Source organism: Gorilla gorilla, chromosome 8 (assembly GCF_029281585.2).
Source record: "Gorilla gorilla gorilla isolate KB3781 chromosome 8, NHGRI_mGorGor1-v2.1_pri, whole genome shotgun sequence".
In the NCBI taxonomy this organism is placed as follows: Eukaryota; Metazoa; Chordata; class Mammalia; order Primates; family Hominidae; genus Gorilla; species Gorilla gorilla.
This window is the reverse complement of record NC_073232.2, coordinates 85763167-85785773: the sequence shown is the minus strand read 5'-3', so window position 1 is coordinate 85785773 and position 22607 is coordinate 85763167. Positions and strand designations below refer to the sequence as shown.

The following is a 22607-nucleotide window of genomic DNA, read 5'->3' as shown; positions in this document are numbered from 1 at the left end:
TTGTCATCCAGACAAACCACCCACTTCAGCAGTTATTGAAATTGCCCCTTTCACTCGCTCTTTGCTGAATTTTTGCTGATCTCTTCTCCATATGACCTACTGTGGGTCACAGACGCTTCTCAGGGGCACATTGCGGTTTTTCACCTCAACTCTTCATATACCTCATTTTGAGTTCAATACAAGTGTCAGCTGTTTAAACTAGTGTTTACATGTGCAAAGCATTCTGTGGGACAGCGAAAGGTAGAAATGTAAGTAAGACATGGTTTTTGTCTTGCTGGAGTCTGCCAGCCAAACGGGAGATGAACACCTGTACAGTTAGAATGAGGACTCTATGGAGATGGGTGCTGGAAGGCAAAATAGAGTGCTGCGGTCAGACTGTCACATTAACTGGAATTTGTCAATTTGACTGGCTGCCATCTTTCCAAAAGAGTTGATCTAGAAATTTACATTTTATTTATTTTTGAGACAGAGTCTCACTGTGATGTCCCGGCTAGAGTGCAATGGCCTGATCTCGGCTCACTGCGATTTCCGCTTCCCGGGTTCAAGCAATTCTCCTGCCTCAGCCTCCTGAGTAGCTGGGATTACAGGTGCGTGCCACCACATCTGGCTAATTTTTGCATTTTTAGTAGAGACCGGGTTTCACCATATTGGCCAGGCTGGTCTCGAATTCCTGACCTCACTGATCCGCTTGCCTTGGCCTGGCAAAGTGCTGGGATTATAGGTGAGCCACCACGCCTGGCTAGAAATTTACATTTTATTTTATTTTTACCATCTTTTCTGTGACCAAATGTGTTAACAAACAAATGCCCACTTTTTCACTTTATTGGAGAATAAAAAGGACAGACAACTATGAACTGAGATTTTTTTTTAAAGATAAAACAGTGATCTTAGTTAGCCAGGGGTTACCACATCTAAAACAGCCTAATCTCTTATCAGACCAAGTCAGCCTTAGCTCCTCCAGGTTTGTAGAGACTTGTGTCTGTTTTTTAATCTTTAAGTCAAGAGTGTGTTCCTTTTTTCTTTAAATGTAAGAATGTATACCTTTAAATATTTTGAAGTGATCTACGTAAGATTATGATTTTGACCCCGTCTTAATTCTTTCCATGCCACTTCCTGGGTTGCTTGTATCTTGCATAATAGCTGCCCTGCTGGTAGCGTCCAACAGTTAGAGAGTCAGACAAGAACTTGGAATCGTGACTATATTGACTGGCCTTTGCTACCTTCAGCTATTCTGGAGAAATATGAGAACTTGAATTGAGAGACAGTTAGCATCCTCTTTCAGCCCGGGACTGGACGCTCTCTCCGTGACATAGCAGTCTATCATAGAAGCAGCAGGCTATCACCTCCAACCTGGCTGGCTGCTTGTACAAAGTATCCACCCAGATAAAACGAAATACACTGGAGCATCTGTTTCTTCTCAGAAAACACTCTTCCATTTCTCTTACGAACCCAGTGCCTGAGCAAACAGTCTCCCTTTAACCCTTACAGAGCCACCGTGGCAAATGCAAGGATCGAAACTGTATGAATGAGGGCGCTGTGGGAGAAGAACACTTCCCTGCTATTTACCTGAGATTAAGTAGATGACCAGCGCTTGGAAGGGAATGTGGCCTTCTTACCTCTGGGCCTGAGAACAAGCGCTGGACACAGTGGTATCTAATATGCCCTTTTACCAATTGAACAGATCAAACCCATGTGTGGCCTGGTTGTCAGGCTTTAAATAAACATTGTATTTATATGCGCTTTGTGCTTTTAAACTCCATCAACAAAAAGCACTAGAATTTAGATATTTACTCCCCAGGATTTCCATTCCTAAATTAAGGCAAGTTTTTATTTATTTATTTGTTTTTTTAAAAATTGAAGGATAGAGTCTTGCTCTATTGCCGAAGCTGGAGTGCAGTGGCAAGATTATAGCTCACTGTCACCTCAAACTCCAAACTCCTGGCCTAAGCGATCCTCCTGCCTTGGCCCCCAAAAGCACTGGGATTACAGGTGTGCACCACCACAATTCACTAATTTTTTATTTTTTGTAGAGAGAGGGTCTTGCTATGTTGCTCAGGCTAGCCTTGAACTCCTGGCCTCAAGCAATCCTCTCACCTCCGTCTCCCAAAGTGCTGGGATTACAGAACTGAGCCACCACTCTGGCCAAGTTTCAATTGAGTGGAAAACCACCAATTGGTTGAAAGTTTCTATGCACAGTTTTCACAAGTGCTTATTTAATCTGAACTTAAAGTTCAAAAATTAAGTCCTTCCTCAGAATTAGTTGGTTTATACTTAAACTTTCTTGAGAACTTGTTAATAAAAGAGTTGCTTGAAGAAAAAATAAGCTGGTAACGTTTCATGAGAATTTCCTCATTCAAAAAGCACATCCATGTGTGACTTTGATCACAAAGACAGAAAGATTTGTGACGCAGCAACTGTTTATTTGGGTTCTGTTCATATGACTTTTCCCAGCTTCAGGGATCTCAGCTGTCAAATGAGGATGAGAGAAAAGTGAGTGCTCATCCCCATAGTGGGCACATATTGAAGACTCAACAGCAAGAGCCCGGCATAGGTTGGACATGGTGGCTCATGCCTGTAATCTCATTACTTTGGGAAGCTGAGACAGAGAATGGCTTACCTCAGGAGTTCGAGACCAGCCTGGGCAACATAGTGAGAAGCCCCCCCATCCTTCTATGTTTTAAATAAATAAATATGTTTTTCAAAAAAAACCAGTCATAATTATTCCTTCCCAAACACTCTATGATTATTTAAGTTAAAGAAAAAAACAACATGCTGACCAAAGAAGATCTAGCAATAAAGACCTGGGCTTGATGAGGAGGAAGACCATGTTATAAGGCAAAAGTTCTCCATGAACTTGAACTCTATAAAGGAATTGAGTAGACGGAAGCCAAAATATTGTTTGTTTGTTTTTTTCTTCCTCTGCTCTTCTGCAGAACTTAGTAGAGCTCTGAATGAATGTGCTTCACTTCCTAAGCTATCTATGAATTGTTTCAACCATAAGACACTACTAACTGCCCTAGAGACCAGATACAGGCCAATCAACCAGAGAAGAGCAGGAGAACCCTCCTCTCAAGGTGCAACGAACTGCCAAGCCACTGACTCTTACAATCAGGATGGATGACAAACACCCAGGCAAGAGGCATTTGGAACCTGATCCAAACAAATTTTTGTTTCTTGTTGTTCTTTAGGCTTAATGATCAGTCTAGATGAATACTACCACTGCAATTAGTTACGTTTATTTTTTAGCTTCCTTTACACACACATATGTGTTTGTGTGTGCGCTTCTGCGGAGCCATGTCAGCAGGCATGCAAGTATCAAGTTTTATGCTGGAAAGAAAGGAGCTGAGAATGTGCATGCCGGCTGAAGGCATATGTCTCACTTGGATCAGTTAAGTGCCTGCTCCCTAAAGTGAAATCTCATTGGAAATGCCATGCACATGTTGATTCAGTCTGATAAGATTTCAACCAACCTTCTCCTTTAGCTCGCAAAAGTTGCTTCCTTTAAATTACAGAAATGCCTAACACAAAACAACCTCGTAATACTCAAAATTCATTATGATCAAATGTGATTGCTTATACTAAGGAATAATAAAGAAAATTAATTTTATTAAACACACGAGGCTCTGTTCAAATTAAATTTGGTGCTAATGGGGAAAAAAATCAAAAGGAAGAAAGCAGATAATTATCTGCCTGAGTAATAACCAAGGATGCTGCAAGTGGTAGTAACAACTTTGGCCAGCAGTTCTTCTGAGGAGGGTTCATTCTTCCACCAATAGTTTTTTAATTGAATTGAGCTTGGCGGTGGTGCCTCTCACATTGAGAAGTCACCAGAGATCAAAACCAGAAATAAAAAGATGAAGAAAAATACGGCAAAGGAGAATGTTTCTGAATTTGCTTGCACATAAAATCTGCATAATAAAGCAGGCTCCAGATTGAAAACTTTGAAACAAAGACAAGATATTTCCATCAGTAGCCACTGAAAAAAATTAGAAAATGCATCAGTAGGATTCTGCTTTTTGATTAGAAATAGTACCTATTTTTTCTATATCCACTCTAAAGATTTTCACTGTCTATGTTCAAGGATAGTACCCACAGGCTTCTTTTTTATGAGACGGAGTTTTGCTCCTGTTGCCCAGGCTGGAGTGCAATGGTGTGGATCTTGGCTCACTGCAACCTCCGCTTCCCAGGTTCAAGCCATTCTCTTGCCTCAGCCTCCTGAGTAGCTGGGACTACAGGCGTGCACCACCTTGCCTGGCTAATTTTTGTATTTTTAGTAGAGACGGGGTTTCACCATGTTGGCCAGGCTGGTTTCAGTCGAACTCCTGACCTCAAGTGATGCCTGCCTCTGGCTCCCAATGTTTGGGAGTGAGCCACCGTGCCTGGCCTGTACATACAGACTTCTAAGACTCTAGTTGAGTTTTACCTGATTTTGAAATGTATAAAAATGAAGTCACATAAGTTAGGACAGCAGTTGCCCTTGAGGGCAAAGGTTGGTGACTAAAACTGACATCAGAGGGCTTCTAGGAAGCTGGAAATGTTGGCCTCTAGATTGGTTTTGTGGATGTATCCACCTTGCAAAATTTTATCAAATCTTATACTTGGGTTGTGTATTTTTCTAAATATATATTATACTTTACTAAAGGTATATATTCTTCTCTATTTCATATGGAAAATAGAGATGTATTTTGGCTTAAAAAACTCAGTTTCCCATAAAACAAGGATTTTGTTTTAGTCTAAGTGATGCTCTAAAATACAAGACTAGAGTGAGGTACTTCTCTTGGATACAAAAAGCCAAAAACTCAGTGATTAAGATAAATAGTATTTTAATGTAACATTTTTTAAAAATCCAAATTAATCCTAAAAAATCCATGCTAATAATAATAAAGAAAGATTAAAACAGAAAATATTACTCATATTACTCAGGAAAACAGAAAATGGAACTTATACTCCAAAAAATGCCAATAAGTGTAAATGTGCAGGAATAAATGTAAATGTGTGGGAATCATCAGATTTGAGAAACCAAGGGCAGATTATTTTTCATTCCATAAGTTTATATTCTCTGAAAATAAAAGACATTAACACTGTTTCAAAGTTTTTAATAATTTAGGTAATTTAAAAAGTAGCATTAAAGAAACAATATGTGAATTATCTCAACAAAATTCTGAAACGAATATCATCTCTATTTGCTTATAATTTCACTATGATTAAACTTCTTACGAAGTTACAAGTGTGCGATCTTCCTTTGAATGCACTGAGTTAGGAAAAACATGCCTATTGTTGGTTACACATAGGAGAGATTACAAATCTAAATCATAGATGAAAAAAGCAACTGTGCCATGATATGAAACAGCACTGTCGAATCAGACACTGAAGTCGGTAAGTAAGATTTTCTTCTTGTCAGTAGGAAAAGCACTACTGGGTTTGAGTCCCCCAATGCTACCACCTTTTTAGACTTTTGTTAGAGCTTTGCATTCATTTCCTTAATGTTTTTAACCCAATGTCTGTGAAATTTTTATTGCTCCCTGGATGGTGACATCTGATCTGAATGTAACCACACACCTCTTTGCTCAGCAGTATTTGTCACAAACCATTATAAATTATCATGCTGATTGTGTGCATTGCTGGGAAACTGGAGAAGTTTCATAAATTCTAACTACCGTATCAATGACATTCTTGTTTATTATACAGATATAAACTTTTATGAGATTCAAGATGTCTGCCTTACCACTGAAGAAAACTTTAGTGGAGTAAGATCTAACTAGTTCAATGTAAATACTGAAAACCGTTTTCAATGTGCAATGAACATGTGTTTCCGAAAACTCTCCACTGGTCACTTCTTTATTTCTTTTCTATTTTTAATTATGCTTTGACACTTCACAAGTGTGCAGGATTTTGCTGGCAAAAAAGAAATCAACATTCCTTCCTCTCCCTCAACACCTTCTTCGGTCAGAGCATTCTCTAGAATCCACTCAATCTAATAATAAAATCATGCATATATCTAGCTAGAAATCCTAGTTCTGTGTTAGCCCTGCAGACAGATGCTCCACTGGTCTGTCGATCGACTGATTTACACCACATCTTGTTCAATAAAAGAATTAAGGGGTTATAGTATTATGGTTCTGATGCTTATTGTAATGAAACCTCATTCAGTGCTGGCATAGACACAGAATGTTGCATGTTAAAACTATGGAGGCACAACTTACACATTTAATTTTCCTAACGAAATATCCACCTTTGACAGCCACTGCAAAAACTTAACCATTTTGCAAAGTGTGGCCCAGAATTAACTCATGAACTGAGTCAGTCTTGGTGCTATTCACATGAGAAGTTGTGACTGTATACTGTATTGTTGAGATTATGAAATGATGTTTTTTACCTAATTATACATAAAACAATAAAAATCTAAATAAAAAATATATTTTTTCTACCAGGACTATGTAGCTGGTCTAATGACTTAACCATCCCTATACTCTACAAAAGAAAACTGTTTACTTGGGTTTCAAAGATGTTTCACAATAAGCAAATGTGCTAAGGCATCGATTTCTTAAGCTTTCTCAGGGTGAAAGTTGACTATACAAATACTGACCATTTCAAGAGAAAATGCAGGGTGTGTCATGTGCAAATCATCTCATTACTGGGTCAATAGATTTAGTTTTGACGTATGTTTAGTTTCATGTTTCCAAATGTTCTAAAAATCACCAACTTGTTAAAGATATCATAATAATGATAACTTACTTTGAGGGCCACTTTTACCTTTTAGAAGGGCTTTCCTATCTACTACTTGATCCTACTAGTAACCCTATGACATCAGCATAGCAAATGTTTTTTACTGCCAACAGACATATAATGAAGCTGGAACAAGGAAAAATATTAAATGTCTTAAATAAGATGAAGAGTTTGTTCTTAACAAGAGTGATAACTAAAAGCTCACCAGCTTTCAGAATGTGGTTTTAACTGTGCCTAGTTTTGTGCCACCTCCAATCCACTTTTGTAAATAGCCTGATATAAAGTCCAAAAACCCCTAATAACAAAACTATGTTTGCAGGAATCTAATCTAAACTTTGAAGTCTATGAATTTGTTCTTCAAAGAATTTCTGGTGTTCCCAGGTTTTTTTTCTCCCCGCCTAGGGCATTCCAATCCCCTGTAAAATTTAAATCTGTGGATTCTTCTCAAAGCCTTCACAAAAGGAGGTAAGTATTTTGCCACATTTGTAGAATCTCAAATGCACCCTTCAACACAGCACTAGTCATTCATATGAATCAGCTTAGAAAGATAGTGAAAGGAATGCCTTATGCTAGTCTTCCTATATCTTTCTGGAGTTTCTCATTGATAAAAAGATCACAATGCAACACTTCAAAACACAGCAGGAAGATATTTTCCATGGATCTAATCTCCATTGACTTCATCAGGCTAAATATAACAGCCTTTCAACTTTGGCCAGGAGATGGCACCTTCACAGAGAGCAAAGCCTCAGTTGGGACAATTAAATCACCTTACTCTGTAGCATTAAAAAAACAAACAAAGTCACCATTATTAAGATTGTTATGTAACATCTTCTTGGCCATGTCAGTTTCTCAAATACTTTGCTGAGATCACTAAAACTGTCATTTTCTGTGAATTACAATCATCTTTTAATGTACTTTTTAAAAAGAAAACTAACCAAAAAGGTGCTCCTTTAATCCCATTGTACCCCACCTGACACCGTGATATGACAAACCATTATTTAAGGTTTATGTGAGCTAGACACCATTCTAAGCTAGGCACTATTGTAATACTGTGAGATGCTGTTGTAATAATTAGTATACGCTGATTATTTGGAAACTGATCATCAGCCTGTGGATTTATGCTAATTCTCTAGGCACCAAAATGTTGAATGAACCAGATGACCTTATTTCCCTGACCATGAAAAGCTAGTTTACTACACCAACTTAACAGGTTGTTGAGCGCTTTCTACAGGTAGGAAGATTTTTATATTACTCTGTTCTTTCCCAGAAGAAATGTATGTGCAAATAGAATTGTAAGCCCTTTACATATATTAAGTGATTCAACTGGCTTCCCTTCTTAAATTTCTACTCCAGTTGTGTGCTGGATCTGGCGCCCACCAGCTCATAAGAACCAACTGTGCACATTTCTTTGCTAGTCTGGGCACAGTGACATCACATGGGTAGTTTGAAATTGGCTATGATGAGAGTATTTACACCACAGAAATTGGCATGTGCTACATACAAATCAGGACTTGACTTGTCTTCTCCAAAGAGCCAACTGTTAAACATTTACCACCACACCACTGCCAATAACTAGTGATTATTCTGAATTCTTTAAGTATTATATTACACGTATTGATGGTCATGATTTCCAGATTAGAAATTAGTAAATGTCAGTTTATTGAATTCTAACAGCACTTTATTTTTTGGAATAATGTTATTACTTGAGTATGTTTTACCAGAGTTTCTCCTATAGCAGTTTAAACATGGTCAAAAAGCAAATACTACTACTACTACTACTACTAATGAAGTAAATCAAATATAAAAGAAAACAAGTCTCCAGATTGTCTAGGTGATTGACACTGTAAAAACCACCATAAAGAATATTAGCAAAAATAAATAAATCAATACAATGAACTCTTTGTTTCCAAGCAGTCACTGGAACACTATTAATGGTAACTTCCATACACGATTAAAAAGTCAATATAATGCCCTGAGGCACTTCTGAATCACAAAGCAAAGATAAATTGGAATTGGTGTAATTTTGTTGCACTGTAGTATACACTGATTATTTGGAAACTGATCATCAGCCTGTGGATTTATGCTAATTCTCTAGATACCAAAATGTTGAATGAACCAAATGACCTCATCTCTCTGACCATGAAAAGCTAGTTTACTAAACCAACTCAACAGGTTGTCGAGCACTTCCTAGAGGTAGGAAGATTTTGATATTACTCTGTTCTTTCCCAAAAGAAATGTGTGTTCAAATAGACTGTCTTTAACAATGAATATACTTGCAAAATAATATTTAGGTCCAGCGGTAGCAGTAGTCTATAGATATCATATACGGTTACACCAAACTGACCCACTTTAAAACTTGTGAAAACCTCTCAGTCCCTGAGAAACACTTTAGAATTGAGATTTAAATCGAGTATTTTTCTTTGATAAAACTATTTATATATGTACAAACTTAATAAAAGATGGATATTCAGGTTCAAGTCTCTGGAGACTACACCACTTTCAGTGGGTCAGAATGGGATAATGTGGACAAGACAGAGACAGGGGGTCTGTTGGGTGTTAAGAGAGACGAGCAAACATGTATCTGAGTGGACTGCTACGTGCAAGGTAAAAACATACTTTCGATACTGTGGAAAGCAATATCTACATACCAGTTCTTTCACATAAAGTGAGGAAATATAATTTCGACTGTCTCTATAGTGAGAATGTCTTCATAATAACGAAATCAGGCATAAGTTGATGTTTAGAAACAACAATAGAAAGAGATAGCAAGACTAAGCAGGTGGATGAAACACTGATGTGTATTTGAGTTCCCATTGTATTCATCGCGTCTTAACAATTATTTTCTAGCATTTTCCATAAAAGTATTTTAATCAGTAATCCACCATTTACAAAACCCCTCATCTGGCTTATCCTGTAGGCCTTATTTTATTCAATTTGCTTTTTCCATGTCAAACTTAGTAAGATGAATGCAGTTCTTAAATCATAAGATGTGCCACAGTTCAATATATCTCAAATAGTGAGATCTCCAATCACACTATCTGTGGATGCGATGTATATTAGTGATCCACTGTATTTCGTAAAAATACAAGTGAGATTTTTGAGTTTCTAGTTCTTCCCCTCTCCAGGAAAAAAAAAAAAGAAAGAAAAAAGAAACATACATACTGTATACATTTCTTAACAAGAGTTCCCAAACCAAAAGTGCTAACAGGAAGGAGTATAAGGGATTACACATTTAACTATAATCTTCCTGGTTTGGGGAACTCAGAAATCACTTAACGTACTTCAATTTCCATGCCATTGGCATATAATCTGGCTGAGATTGGAATCCCTCCTGGATCCATTTATAATCTACATTGTACACACTGACTTCCCCCCCGTAGACAGACATGACCACTAGATGGTGCTGTGGTGCCCTGTTCAAAAACATTCCCACTTACTTGCAGTCTCTGTCCTCCAAATCGAAGTGAGGGTTGAAGTTGATCATAATTCTCTGGTATGGGTCCGGAGCCTGAATCAGCCATTCGCATTTTTCACTTGGGTGATAAGAATGAGGATAACCAGGAGATGTAAGGTACCCGGGGCTTTCAATTTTTATAGTATCGCCACATTTATCTGCAATGAAAGTAAGATTTTAGCAGATCTTTCCTGACAACCTGTTAGGTAATCTAGCTTTATATGTAAATTACTGGTTATTAAACATTCCTTAACTTTTTAAAGGGAACTCTAAAAGGTCCCCGTAAGTCCTTCGTGTGGCCCTGAGTGCAGCACTCCAGGAAAAAACACTCTTTGATCTCAGGAAGGTTGACTCAGGCAGAAAGCCAACTGAGATCTGAGAGGACTCTTCCCCCCAGCCCCGAAGTTTCTTCCTAAGGAAAAGGTCTTCTAGCATTAAAAACATTAAATCCCCTCAATTGATGTTAACATGGTCCCCTGGGAGCTTCTGCTAGACTTAATTATCCCCCAAGAAGTGTAATCACATTAAGTAGCAAGTTCTAAGTGGAAAGTGACTGAAAGATGCTGTTCCACCCCTTGTGTTGTTTTTTGATGATAAGCCTGGTCTATGTCATTGATCAGTGGGGATTGTCTTTGATTGGCTTAAAGCCAAACCTTTTGTTGTTGTTGTTTTATCTGCCCATAAATCTAAGTGATTTTGAGTTATCTCTGCTCTTGAGATCCAAATCAACAGAGAACAAAGTATATTTGGTGAAGCAGAAATAATTCTGCTTTACTTCTCCAAGTAAAGTTGTTCAAGCTTGGAGATCAGATCAAAGCAACGGGGCAGAAGGAAAAGTAAATAGCCACATGGCATTAATTCTAATTACCTAAATGTTGGGTGAAAAATAACCCACCACACAGGTCTGGGTATCACATATGGTAACCCACATTCTCACATTCTGGGAAAGGTGAGCTAAGCAGTTTTGAGCCTCCATTTCAAAAATGCTCAAGTGAAGCCAAATAAACCAAGTAAACCAGTCTCTGGGCTGCCTATATTGTTCAGCATAGATTCTCATTGTCACATTTTATGATGGATTTCATACTGGAGCACCTCAGCCTGAAATGCTGCCACATTTATTGATGCTTAATTTTGAGCAATACAAATTCGGTGCATAAACTATATAAGAGAAACGGTATGAAAGCAGTGAAATATATAAGCCTATCAATCACAAATTTTCAGTAATGGTAGATACAGATTTTAACACTGCATCTAATAGATTCCCTGTGGAAAGAGAATGGCATTCTTTGCTCTCAGCATGAATTTATAAATCTACAGAATTTTATTACAGGAAAACCAGGTCAAATGGAAATGAAAGATGAAGTGCACATCAAAAATGCATAAAGCTACATGCATTACAGAAATCATTTCCCATAAATTAAAAAAAGAAGACAATATAAGTTATATTGTTTTTCTCAATCGCTAGGTGCTTCTGACTTTGTTCCTTAGACTGGGGGTAGTCTTATGCTGGTTTCCTTTGCACTGGCTTGTAAAAGCGTAAGCTTTGCCAGGAAGAAATGATGTTGCAACTGGAGTTCAAAATCTCAGCTAATGATCATGTTGGACTCTGTTATGTGATTCTGCTGAGACTCTTGCATTATTTTGAATGTGCAGAAAACTTGGAAAGTGACCTCGTCTCATTAAGTTTCCTCTAGCTCTGGACAAACATCATGGTAGTGTCTGGCATCTGTTACAGGAGTGAAATAAAACAGCACTGGTTCTAGTCACTCGACAGAGTCACTTCAGAAGACATTTAGGTGGACTTGGTACCACACCAGAGCTCTTTAATCTGTGACTTCTGAGAAAGTGACAGTGTAATAAGATAATGTGGACTGCTAGACTCCCTGGCTCTGTTCAATCTCTCTAGCAGTTGATTAAGAAAGAGCAGTTTCTAATGACTCTGGACCATTAGTCCTAAATAAGGTTAATGAATTAATTTAGCAGACACTGGTTACTCAGAGGAGGTGGACATGGCTTTGAGAAGTCTGCTGAGTTACAGAGGCATTTTCTGGCTCTGGTCACTTCAAGCATAGCGACATGGCTTTTGCTGGTAAAGCTCACCAACTAAAGCCAGATTTTCAGCATTCCCCAGATTTCTGCTAAGAAAATTAAGAAGTGTATGTGTGTACTGCATATATATTTGTGTAGTTCACAACCTAAAGTCTGATAGCTCTTTGCATTGAGCTTCAAATCTATCTTGTGAACACCCCCACTATGGATTTAGTCTCAAGAGTTGTGGAGGACAGGGTTACTATAATTTCTAGTCCAACCATTTGAGCTCTTTCAGTTGGACGAGAATGCTATTTCATTCCCTGCCAGAGTATAGAAAGATGCTACCAGCTCAGTTTCATTAATAAATTGAATTCTACATTCATAATTTTTTGTGTCTTGCTTTCCTGCCAGATTATAGAAAAATACCATCAACTTGGGTTCATTAATAAGTTGAACTCCATGTTCATAATTTTTTTTTGCATGTGTTTTGCTTTAAGCATCTCTTAAGAATACTGCTTGGTAGCTGCTGAGGGAAATCCATTGCTAAAATCACAAAACCTTGAAAAAGCATATTAGAGAGATTAACTTCCATCATAAAGATGTGATTTAAATTCCTGTTGGTATGAGGCCCTCCACTTGCGGTCTCTTATTAAAACAATATACCACAGTAAGTAGTGGATGTTCTTTTCTTCTAATTACTGTGATTGAAATCTAAGCCAGACAAAAGTAAATATTTGATCATTAGTTAATAACAATTGCTGACGACTTACTGTAAAGATAATTGCATACCCTTGCCTGCACTTACTTTACAGTGTGAAGTCAAACATGCCTACAACCAGATCCCATTTTAAAACACATTATTTAGGTTACATGGTACTGTTTAGACCCCAGTATAGTTTTTCATTTACTTAACAGTGAGTGGTTTTAAAAGCTAAGTGGAAGCTGCAACTAGCTTAGGGATTTTCAGATATCCTGGTGCCTTACACTGTATATATCAGATTCCTGTATTGATACTATGTAACTTTCAGTCATACTCCAGACAGATTACGGAAGGTGTACAAAGGCGGGGGGAGGGAGTTTCATCAACCCACAAACCGATATCTCTGGCCCTCACCCACCAGAGGAAACGGCTTAGGGGCGCAGCAAAGGAACCAGGAAGTAAGATCTCCTGGTAAAGTGTTCATTAACTTTCAACAGCCATCAGATTTTTGAAAGGGAGTCTCTTCTAATTGCCTTTGGGAGGAAACATTATTAAGATAATTGGCATGCTGATCTGGGAAGGTAGGCAGATCTGTCTTGTAACAGAGGTAAGGAAAAGCCCCACAGCCCAACGATCAACGTCAGGAGGGAGCCCAAAGACCTGAAATCCTCCTGCTCTAAACCGCCTGATCTCATTTCTTCTTCTCTCCTCCCAGATAAAAGTTTCCTTCGCCCGGGAGTCGGTTGTTCCCGACTGATCCCGGGAAGCCCCGCCTGAGCCCCGGTCCGGGGCGGGCAGCTGGGAGCCGGGGCGCCGCTGTCACCCGCGCCTCTGCCTGTCACTTACCGTTGCGAAAAGCGCCGGCCGGGGCGAGGACGAGGGCGAGCACGGCGCAGAGGAGCGGCAGCCCCCTCTCCATTCTCCCTTCTCCGGGTCCGCAGGCAGACGCGGGAGAACGAGGACGTGGGGGGAAATGCAGCAAAGAGGGGAATCTAAGCGATCCGAAGAGCCCCAACTCCGCCTAGAGCTCTACAATCCTCAGCCCGTCTTGGAGAAAAGAAAACAGCGAGGCAATGCCTGGATCCGAGAGGAACGCTTCTCTTTTTGTGTCTCAAGTCGCCTGCATCCTGTCATTTAGCTCCGGCTTCCTCTCCCTTTTCCCACACTTGTTCCTCTTCCAGGAGCCACTGCCCGGGCCATGTCTCAAAAAAAAAAAAAAAAAAAAAAAGGCCGGGGGGGGGGGGGGCTGTGGGTGGGAGGGGGAGGAGGGAGGTAGGGCAACACACACCAAAGCCAATTTCCAGGAAGAAAAAAAAAAAAATCCGGCTTGTTTCTGGACCCGTTGGAGCCGCGGAGCTGGCGCCCAGGGGAGGTCCGGGTGTCTGCGGGAAGGAGAGGAACGAGCAATGAAAAGATGAGCGGGAGACAGAGGAGTTTCACCAACTGCACCCCCGCCTCCCCTCCTGCGGCCTCCCCCCACTCCGGAGCCCTTCCCTCGCTTCCTCCCGCCCCTCTCCCCGCTTGGGCTCGCCTGTAATTGCCTGACAGGAGACTGGGAGGAACAACTTTCCCTCCGAGTGCTCTCCCCGTCCGTCTGTCTGTCTTTCCCAGAGACCCTGCAGGGATCTCCGCGGGGAGGAAGGCGCTGGGAGTCTGCGCCCCGGGCGCGTGGGTGCGGGCATCGGAGGAAGGGGCGCGGAGGTCAGTGCCAGCAGCGGGGTCTGGCCAGCCCACCTCGCGTGCTCGCTCTGCACCCCTAGAGGGAGAGCTGGGCAGCTCCTGCAGGCGCAGATCCCGCCGCCGCGCAGTGAGGAGCGCCCGGGAGGTGGCGGCTGCTTCTCGCAACTTCAAATCTCGGGGCCCGCGCCCTCGGCGGCGAGGAACGCAGGGTCACCCCCTGCCACTCCTCATCGCGCCATCCTGAGACCTGTGGCGGGGAGCAGCGGGGCACCCCTGGACGCCCCTGCCCAGAGCTGGAGGGCGAGGAGGGGAAAGCCGGGCTGGAGTGGGAGCCGCACCGCGAAGCCGGGCGAGGGGCAGCAGTGTCGCTGTGGTGTGAAGCGAAGACAGACCGCCTGGGCGGGCGAGGCCGGGCTGCAGCCCCACGCGGCCTCCCTGGCCCGCATCAGGGCGCGCGGCTGGGTGCCGATCGCTCCCGGGTGCCTTCTGCGCGCCGCGGAGGCTTCATTGTTTCCCGAGATTTGGTGCCCGTTCCTCTGGGGCAGAGGGAACACCGGAGGGTGGGAGGTGCTGCGCCTTCCAAGCAGGGGGGCAATCGCCGCCCGACCCCGCCCAACCTTGTCTGGGAGCCCAGGTGCCAGGGAGGGGTGTGGAAATCAGGGGTCGGGCGGCCCCCGTTTCTCTGTGCATCCCGAGGGAGGGAAAGAGTGGCGGGGGAGGGGTGCTCTTCGCTGCGCCCTCTCAGTGTCCGCTCCCGGCCACAGGCAACGTGCACGCCGGCCCTGGAGCTCCTGCCACCCCCACTTCCCACAGCGGCTCGTGCCCCCAGCCCGCTGGATGCCCCCCAGGCCCATCCCCGAGGGTTTTCCGAGAAGTGCTGCAGGAAGCGTTTGTAGATGCGAAAAGCAAGGACATTTCTGGGAAGAAACAGGTTGCGGTCACCGATCAGGCCCCGGAGAAGTGTCAGTGCCCACGGGGCACCTCCCAGGGAGTTTGTGGGTAAGGTGAAAAGGTCACACGCCTCCTGGGGATTGGCGTCTACACACACAGCCAAAGTACAGCCTGATTCCTACCTGGCACAAATAGCTGGCCAAAGGGAGGTAGGAATGCTGGCAAGGAGACTCTGGTCAAAGGTTTTGGCGGAAGAAAAAGGGGCGGGCAGGGAGAAAGCCCAAGGCGCGCGGGCCCCAGGCCAGGACTGCGCGCTCGCGACTCGGGCTGGGAGCAGTGAGGTGCGCCCCTCGGGGTGCAGGCCGTTCCCGGGCCAGTGGGAGGTGCACCCACGGAGCCCGCACTCGCCACTCTCTTGCCCCGGGTCAAGCCTGTCTCCTCCTCCCCACGCGCCTCGGGATTCCCGGTCGCCAAGTTGGAGACTCGGCCCCCCCGAGCGCCTCTTCCCTCTGCCAGTTTCCTCCTTTTTCTCAGCTGTCGGATCCCTGGGAGGCGCGGGGTGGGAAGTGGGCACCGAAGGGCTGGGAGTTAAATGCCTAAGTTGAGCGGAAGGAGCACTGTCGAAGCCATGGGCAGCGCTGCGCCCGGGCAGGCGGGCAGGCGGGAGGCGAGGCGGGGGCGCCGACCGCGCCCAGCGCAGACCCCGGGGGAGTGAGCGCCGCAGAGGCAGCCTGGGCTCTCGGCTACTACCCGCGCGCGTCGCCGCCTCCCCAGGTGCAGCCCCACCAGTCCCAGCCCCCGGCTGCGCCGGGCGAGCGGCATCATCAGATTTAGGGTGACCCGGAGCGACCTCGGTCCAGGCTCGGAGGGAGAGGCGCCTCTCAGGACCTGGCAGGTTGACAGGGAAGGGGAATCGGGAGGGAGCGGCGGCCGGGGCGGCCTGGAGTCTCCGAGGCCCGCCTGCGTCCTGGGGGGACCCGACCTCCGCGCTCGCTCCGGGGCGCCCGTTTGGATAGCTCTGAGCCTCGGCGGGGTGAGCGAGGGGGCACACGCGGGAGACTTGAGCTGTGTTGTTTTTAGAAAACTGCCGCCAATCTCTCTTCCCCTTTCCCTGCTGAGTGTGCATTTCCCAGCCTAGACCCGCCAGGCCAGCAAATAAAGCCACCGGATCGTGCACTCCGGAGCGACTGCCCCCACCCCGACCTTGTCTCCACCGCTCCCTCCTGCCTTTCCCGAAGGGAATGGCTCCTCCGGCGCCTCAACGCACAGAAAACGCCTGCCTCCAGCTGAGCGCTTTTGCCAGCTTTCTCCAACCAGTGAATAAGGGATGCACTATGGACTCAGAAGGAAATGTCATATTTAAGTTCTGCCTCTGATTTCCCTGCTCTTAGCTGATCTGAGGTTTTTCTAGACTCCTTAGTTTCCACTCACAGTGCTGGGTAATGGAGCCCTACCGCACTGATTGAGAATTGCCGGCCAGTGGGTTGGTACAGAGCAAATTGTCCTTGCTAACAACCTTTTTCCTTTGCTGTTGGATTCCACTAAGTGGTGAGAGGGGTCAGTTTTAGATTTTTGCAATTCCCCAGCGTGGAGACAGGCCGGCTCTATACGAGAATAAGTGATAGACAGAGGAAGAATTTGGCAGTGTTCCCGGGTTGATTTTATTTTGGTCTCTTGAACACATTATTCTTCCTGATAGAACAAATCCCTGGACTTGGTAGGACCCAGTTCCAGGGAAGGGAAGAGTCCTCTACCGCACCCCCAGAACGCCCTGCAGAGGCTGTGAGTGGGCAAAGCCCAGTTTCCTGGACTCCCACTTAGGAGGTGCTGCAGAAATAAGGCCTTCAGCTGGGGCTCCCTGAGTCGGATTGGAACCGTGGCCCATCAGTAAGAGTAGACTGGATGGTAACTGCTCGATTCCTTTCATCAAGCTGTCATCCCTTTGTCAGAAATAGATGAAATCGATTGCTCCCAGAAGGCCATTTGAGCCACTAACTCCCTCAAAGTACTTCAGATTCATGCAATATGGAGATTCGGGTTGGTAGTTCAAAACTGCATCACATCTAGTCAAGTTTTTTGAAAACATCAAACCCATAAATTTCAGAAAAGCAATACAACACCATATTTTTAGTAGGAGCTAGCCTAGTTTTGAAATGTATGAATAGATGAAGTGAAACTGGAAAAACATTAAAAGTTGGAATTTTAATTAACTAGTGTTTAAAATAAGCCTATTAGTGGTTATTCTGTCAAGTGACTGTGTCATGCAAGAGGTGTCATCTGGGCCTCATTTTTGGCCATCTCCTTGATTTGTACTGACAGAGAAGGAAGGAAATAAACAAATGAATCTTCACTTTCTGATTCTACCTTTTTAGCCTTTTAAAAGTTACCTTGAAAATTCCTCAAATATTGGAGAAACGACTACCAACTAAAACATGAACACAAAGTTACAATGTGAAGTTTTTGTGATACAGTATATTTACTAACCAACAAGATGAAGAAAGATAATGCTAAATTTTGAATCACACTAGATTCAAAACATTTGCTAGAGTAGAGGTGACAGCCATATTTGAAAACTGTATTATTTTTCTGAGATAATAATATTAAATGATTTTGCCTTCATTGGATTACTTTTAAATTGGGAAAATTAAAATAATTATAACCAACAGAAACACTCTTCAAATCAATAGAGACATCATTAGAGAGAATGTATTCAAAATTTGAAAGGACTGTTTTAAATAGGGCAATCTTTAAAATATAATTTGAACAACCAAAATAGAAAACTGGCTGCCTCTTAATATTTAATCATAGTTTTATGTAAATAGCTAAAATTTTAAATCAATAAAAAATAATTTTAAAAATATCAAACAATGGCCACAACAGTTAAGAATTGTTGAATTTATTCTCAAAGGATGTAATTTCATTTTGCATTTTTATTAGATGACTCTGGCAGTTGCCTGTAGAATGGGTTATGGGTGGAGCAAGGGAAGAAATGAAGAGACCAGTTTTGAAGTAGCCGTAGTAGAATCTAAAGGAGAACTTCAACAAGGATCTGGCGGTGGAGATTGGAAAAGGATGCTTTCCAGATGTATTGAGAAAGTCTAACTGGACAGATGGTGGTGGATAAGCCAGTGAAGGAGAAGGTGTTACCAAAGATTCAGGCCCTCATCACTGATGGGTGCAATTGCCTTCATGTAAGCAAAGGGACACTAGCAAAAGGCTAATTTGGAAGGAAGATCATGAATTTGATTGGGGTTAGGTACAGTTTCTGGTGTCTTTGAGGCAATCAAATGAGTTAGGAATTCAGAGGAGATGTTTGGATTGGAGATTTTAAGTTTGTGAGTCACTGACATGTAGATGATGGCAATCAAAGTGGAAGGAATGGATAAAATTGCTGAGGAAATTTCAGGAGACCCAGGATAGGAAGTTAAGGACCCTTTAAAGCCTGGATTGTCACAATGAGCTAACAAAATACCTTGAGAATGAGCAGCTGGGTGGTAGGTGGAAAACCAGGAGAGCCTATTGTCATAAAAGTCAAGGAGAGGGGGAATTTCTAAAAGGAAGCTCTGGACAAGAGTGGAACACCATCAAGAGTTCCACTCGGATGAGGACTGGAATGCAATTGGACTTAGTGGTATGATGGTTACTGAGAATTGACTCTTCCAAGAGTCATTCAGTGGAGCGATGGAGGAACAGGACTAGAGGTCAGACTGCAATGGGCTGAAGAGTCAATAGAAGGTAAAGAAAGAGAGAGAACACGTAAAGATAAAATTCTCTCTGGAAGTTTCTACTGAAAGGGAGGAGACAGACAATAGGTCTGGAAGGAGGAGATGTGGAGGGAGGTTGACTTTTTATTTTATTTTATGTTTGCTTTTAAGATAGGGTACTTGTGAACATTCTTGAATGCCAATGGATAGAATCCAGTATTGGGGGATATGTTGAGATTAAACTACTGAAAAGGTAATCCGGGTGTTAATTGCCTGGGAAGGCAGGAAGGGATACAATCTACAGCCCAGATGGACAGATTTACCGTAAGTTGGAAGAGGGACAGCTCCTCTGTTATAGCAGTGGGGAAAGAGGAGCTGATGGGTGTGATTACAAGAAGGTTTGTCATTTCAGTGGGTGGGTGTGGGGGGCAATTTCTCTCTACTCTGGTTTTCTCTGTGAAGCAAGTCGTACCTTTGAGTAAGAATGACAGTGGAGGAGAGGAGCCGAAAGTGCCTGGAGAGCAGAAAAAAATTGACAGGGACGACTAAGCTGACCAGAGAAGCTGTTGTTATCATTGTTATTGTTTTGATAATTTCATAAGTTAAAAATTTGAGCTGGGAGCACATTTTCTATGGAAGGCATTCTCCTAGAAAAATTGGCTAGTTTTTCATGAAACTCAAAAAAATCTGCTTAACTCACAAGGAAGTAGTAATATAATATGAATGGTATTCTTTCAGCTTTAGTGACTCAAAGTAGGTGTTCTATAAACGTTCTTTTTTAAAAAGAAAATTTTCCAACCATTATTTACAGCACATTAAGGAATGTGTCTATTGATGGGTAGGAAAAGTTTCCCCCCAACCAAATAATTCTTTGTAATAATGTCTTCACTTCCTCCCTGCCGTTTGTGCTTTATCCTCCTAGAGATAGCCAAAGAAGAATTTAAAGTTATCATTTATATCCTGTACCAGACCTCCACAGACTGGCTTATTTGGATAATTCAAGTGAAATACAACCAAAATGTTTCTTTAGTTTTGCGAAGTCTAGACTCAACATCAATATTGCACACATTTTTCAGATATATATGTGATGTTTTTTGAATTGTTATACAATTTCCTGCCTTGATATTTCAGTCAAATGTATTGGGTAGGTTATCAGAGGGTGTTGTTTTCAACAAAGCCTTTTTCCTTCAATCTATTTTGTTAAAGCATCAGACTGCCAAAGAATCTTAACTTCTATGTAAGGGGTGATACATTAATACTTTTTTGGTTGATTTTCAGCTACAGAATGCACTGCCTTGATGGACTTGCTTTAATCCACACTAAAGCTTATATGACATGAGGAAGTCATGCAGAACAGAACAGGCCTTTCTGGAACTTTTATATTTTAAGAAGTCTTCAGCCTGTTAGTACAACAGGTTACCTTTTGGCAGGCACATTTTCCTCCTGCTCGAATGCTATAAACACCCCAGCAGGGACGATAAATAGCAATGTAGACAGCAAGGGAAAATATTTGCTAAAAGATACTCCTGCACTTTCTCTTTTTGATGTTTCCCTTGTAAGTTTTAGTTGCAGAAACTGGAAAAAATAGAAATGTAAAAGTTGAAACAGCAAAATTATAAAGTGACAGGTGATACAACAAAACATACCAGTTTGTACTCAAAATGTAAAGCAATAAAGCAAGCACACATTGAGACTCTCTAATTAGTATAATTTGCATTCACAAAGTTCAAAGTGGAACTTGGGTATTACCATTCTCTTGCTTCTCTCCCTAACAAGCCACAGGTAGCGGAAATGAGGCACATTGAGAGTTCAAATTTGGCAAAACTCTGCAGCAATTCTGTGATGGAATAAAACATGGGAAATGGATGTTTTGAAATTGAGTCTGTATCTTAAAGAAAGTGAAAGTAAAACTTTATAATAAAATAAGGCTAAATCATACACAATTAGTGTATCTTTTGAAAATTAGTTTGTGTTTTATAAGGTCAAATGGCTTCTTTAAATTCATACTGTGCTATTGTGTCTAGCCTGGTATGTTTCTTTACTGTAGTTCTTTTTCTGAATTTTTAAACCCCTTTGTGATTTCACAGAGTTAGTAATTATGTTGGGATGTTGGAGCGTGGACTGGATGTAGCTAAACATACTCAGATTTGACTCACATTCAAATGTACTCAAACATTCAAATTTAAAGTTGTCTGCCAAAGCAAACTTCTGTCTCATTGATTTTTAAAATTCTCTGGACCTTGGTTTGAGAATGTGTGCTTTGGGTTTCAAAACAGTTATCTGTCTTAGATAGATCAACTCTGACATCTACATATTTGACACTAGTTCTGATTATGTCAAGTGCATATCTTTTATTATGTAGATAAAAGACAACAACTTGCATGTCACATAAAAGAGGAAGCATCTCTTCAGGTCCCGGGTACCTGAGTGAGTGGTGATCCTGGTTTTTCAGTTGCATATCAAGAAACACAACCTGGATGAGCTTAATGAAAAAAGAGATTAGTGGTCATAACAGGGAAACTTTGGAGTGAACTTGGCTTCAGGCATAGCTGGAACCAACGGTTCAGTGGATGCCAATCAGCAGGGTGTCTTCTGTGTTTTCATCTGAGCTGGCTTCTTTCTCAAGCAAGTGCTCCCCAGGCAGTGTCAAAGATAGTAATGACAGCTCCGTAGTTAAGGGGCCCTTCAAGGTCATGATCATTGAGAAAGTGTTCAGGCAGAGGGTGCTTTCTCCCTTAGAGTATGTAATTATCATTAATAAAATTCTGATTCACTCCAGCTGGATGATGTGCCCATCCCTGGGCCAGTTAGTTGTCAAGGGAGACGGGTTACTCTTAAGCCCACCCTGGCTGTGGGCATGAGAACACATGGTAGACAGAATGCAGACAGGCCATCTCCAAGAGGAAAAGGGAGTCTCTGGATTCTGTGATACAAATAAAGGGAAAAGGACGCCAGGCAGTCAGCGGAAACAGGTGCCCACCACTCGGCAGCACATTCTCTTGGTTATAGTTAGTTGTTTTCAAGTGATAGTACAGTTGACTCTTGAACAATATGGGGGCTAGGGGTCCCGACCCCTCCCCTGCACAGTTGAAAATTCACATATAATTTTTGACTCCCCTAAAACTTAGCTAGTAATAGCCCACTGTTGGCCAGAAGCCTTCCCAATAACATAGTCAACTAACACATATCGTGTACATGTATTATATGCTGTGCTCTTAAAATGAAGTAAGCTAGAGAAAAGAAAATGTTATTAAGAAAATCAGAAGGAGGAGAAAGTACGTCTACTATTCGTGAAGTGGAAGTGGATTATCGTAAAGGTCTTCATCCTCATCATCTGCATAAGGAGTAGATTGAGGAAGGAGGAAGAAGAGGAGGGTTTGGTCTTGCTGTCTCAGGAGTGGCAGAGGCAGAAGAAAATCTG

General features: G+C 42.3%; 1 protein-coding gene and 1 long non-coding RNA gene across 8 annotated transcripts in view; one reads left to right on the top strand and one right to left on the bottom strand.

Annotated features, from left to right (window-relative positions):
• NRP1 (neuropilin 1) overlaps nt 1–15267 on the bottom strand; it is a 158039-nt gene extending 142772 nt beyond the window's left edge. For 2 of the 7 annotated variants that reach the window (XM_004049248.5, XM_004049249.5), the window contains exons 1-3: nt 14443–15244; nt 13758–14293; nt 10164–10338 (exon numbers count right to left, since the gene is read on the bottom strand). In XM_004049248.5, the coding sequence (XP_004049296.1) occupies nt 10164–10338; nt 13758–13830 (248 nt within the window). In that variant the 5' untranslated portion in view covers nt 13831–14293; nt 14443–15244. Of the gene's footprint in view, nt 1–10163; nt 10339–13757; nt 14383–14442 lie in introns of those variants that run through there. The other 5 variants (XM_063710216.1, XM_063710217.1, XM_063710214.1 and 2 more) reach the window with 4 other exon arrangements.
• LOC129524993 (uncharacterized) lies at nt 13358–13993 on the top strand. The gene is made up of 2 exons (XR_008669016.1): nt 13358–13518; nt 13627–13993. It is a non-coding gene; the product is annotated as an uncharacterized lncRNA (long non-coding RNA).
• Nucleotides 15268–22607: the final 7340 nt, after the last annotated feature.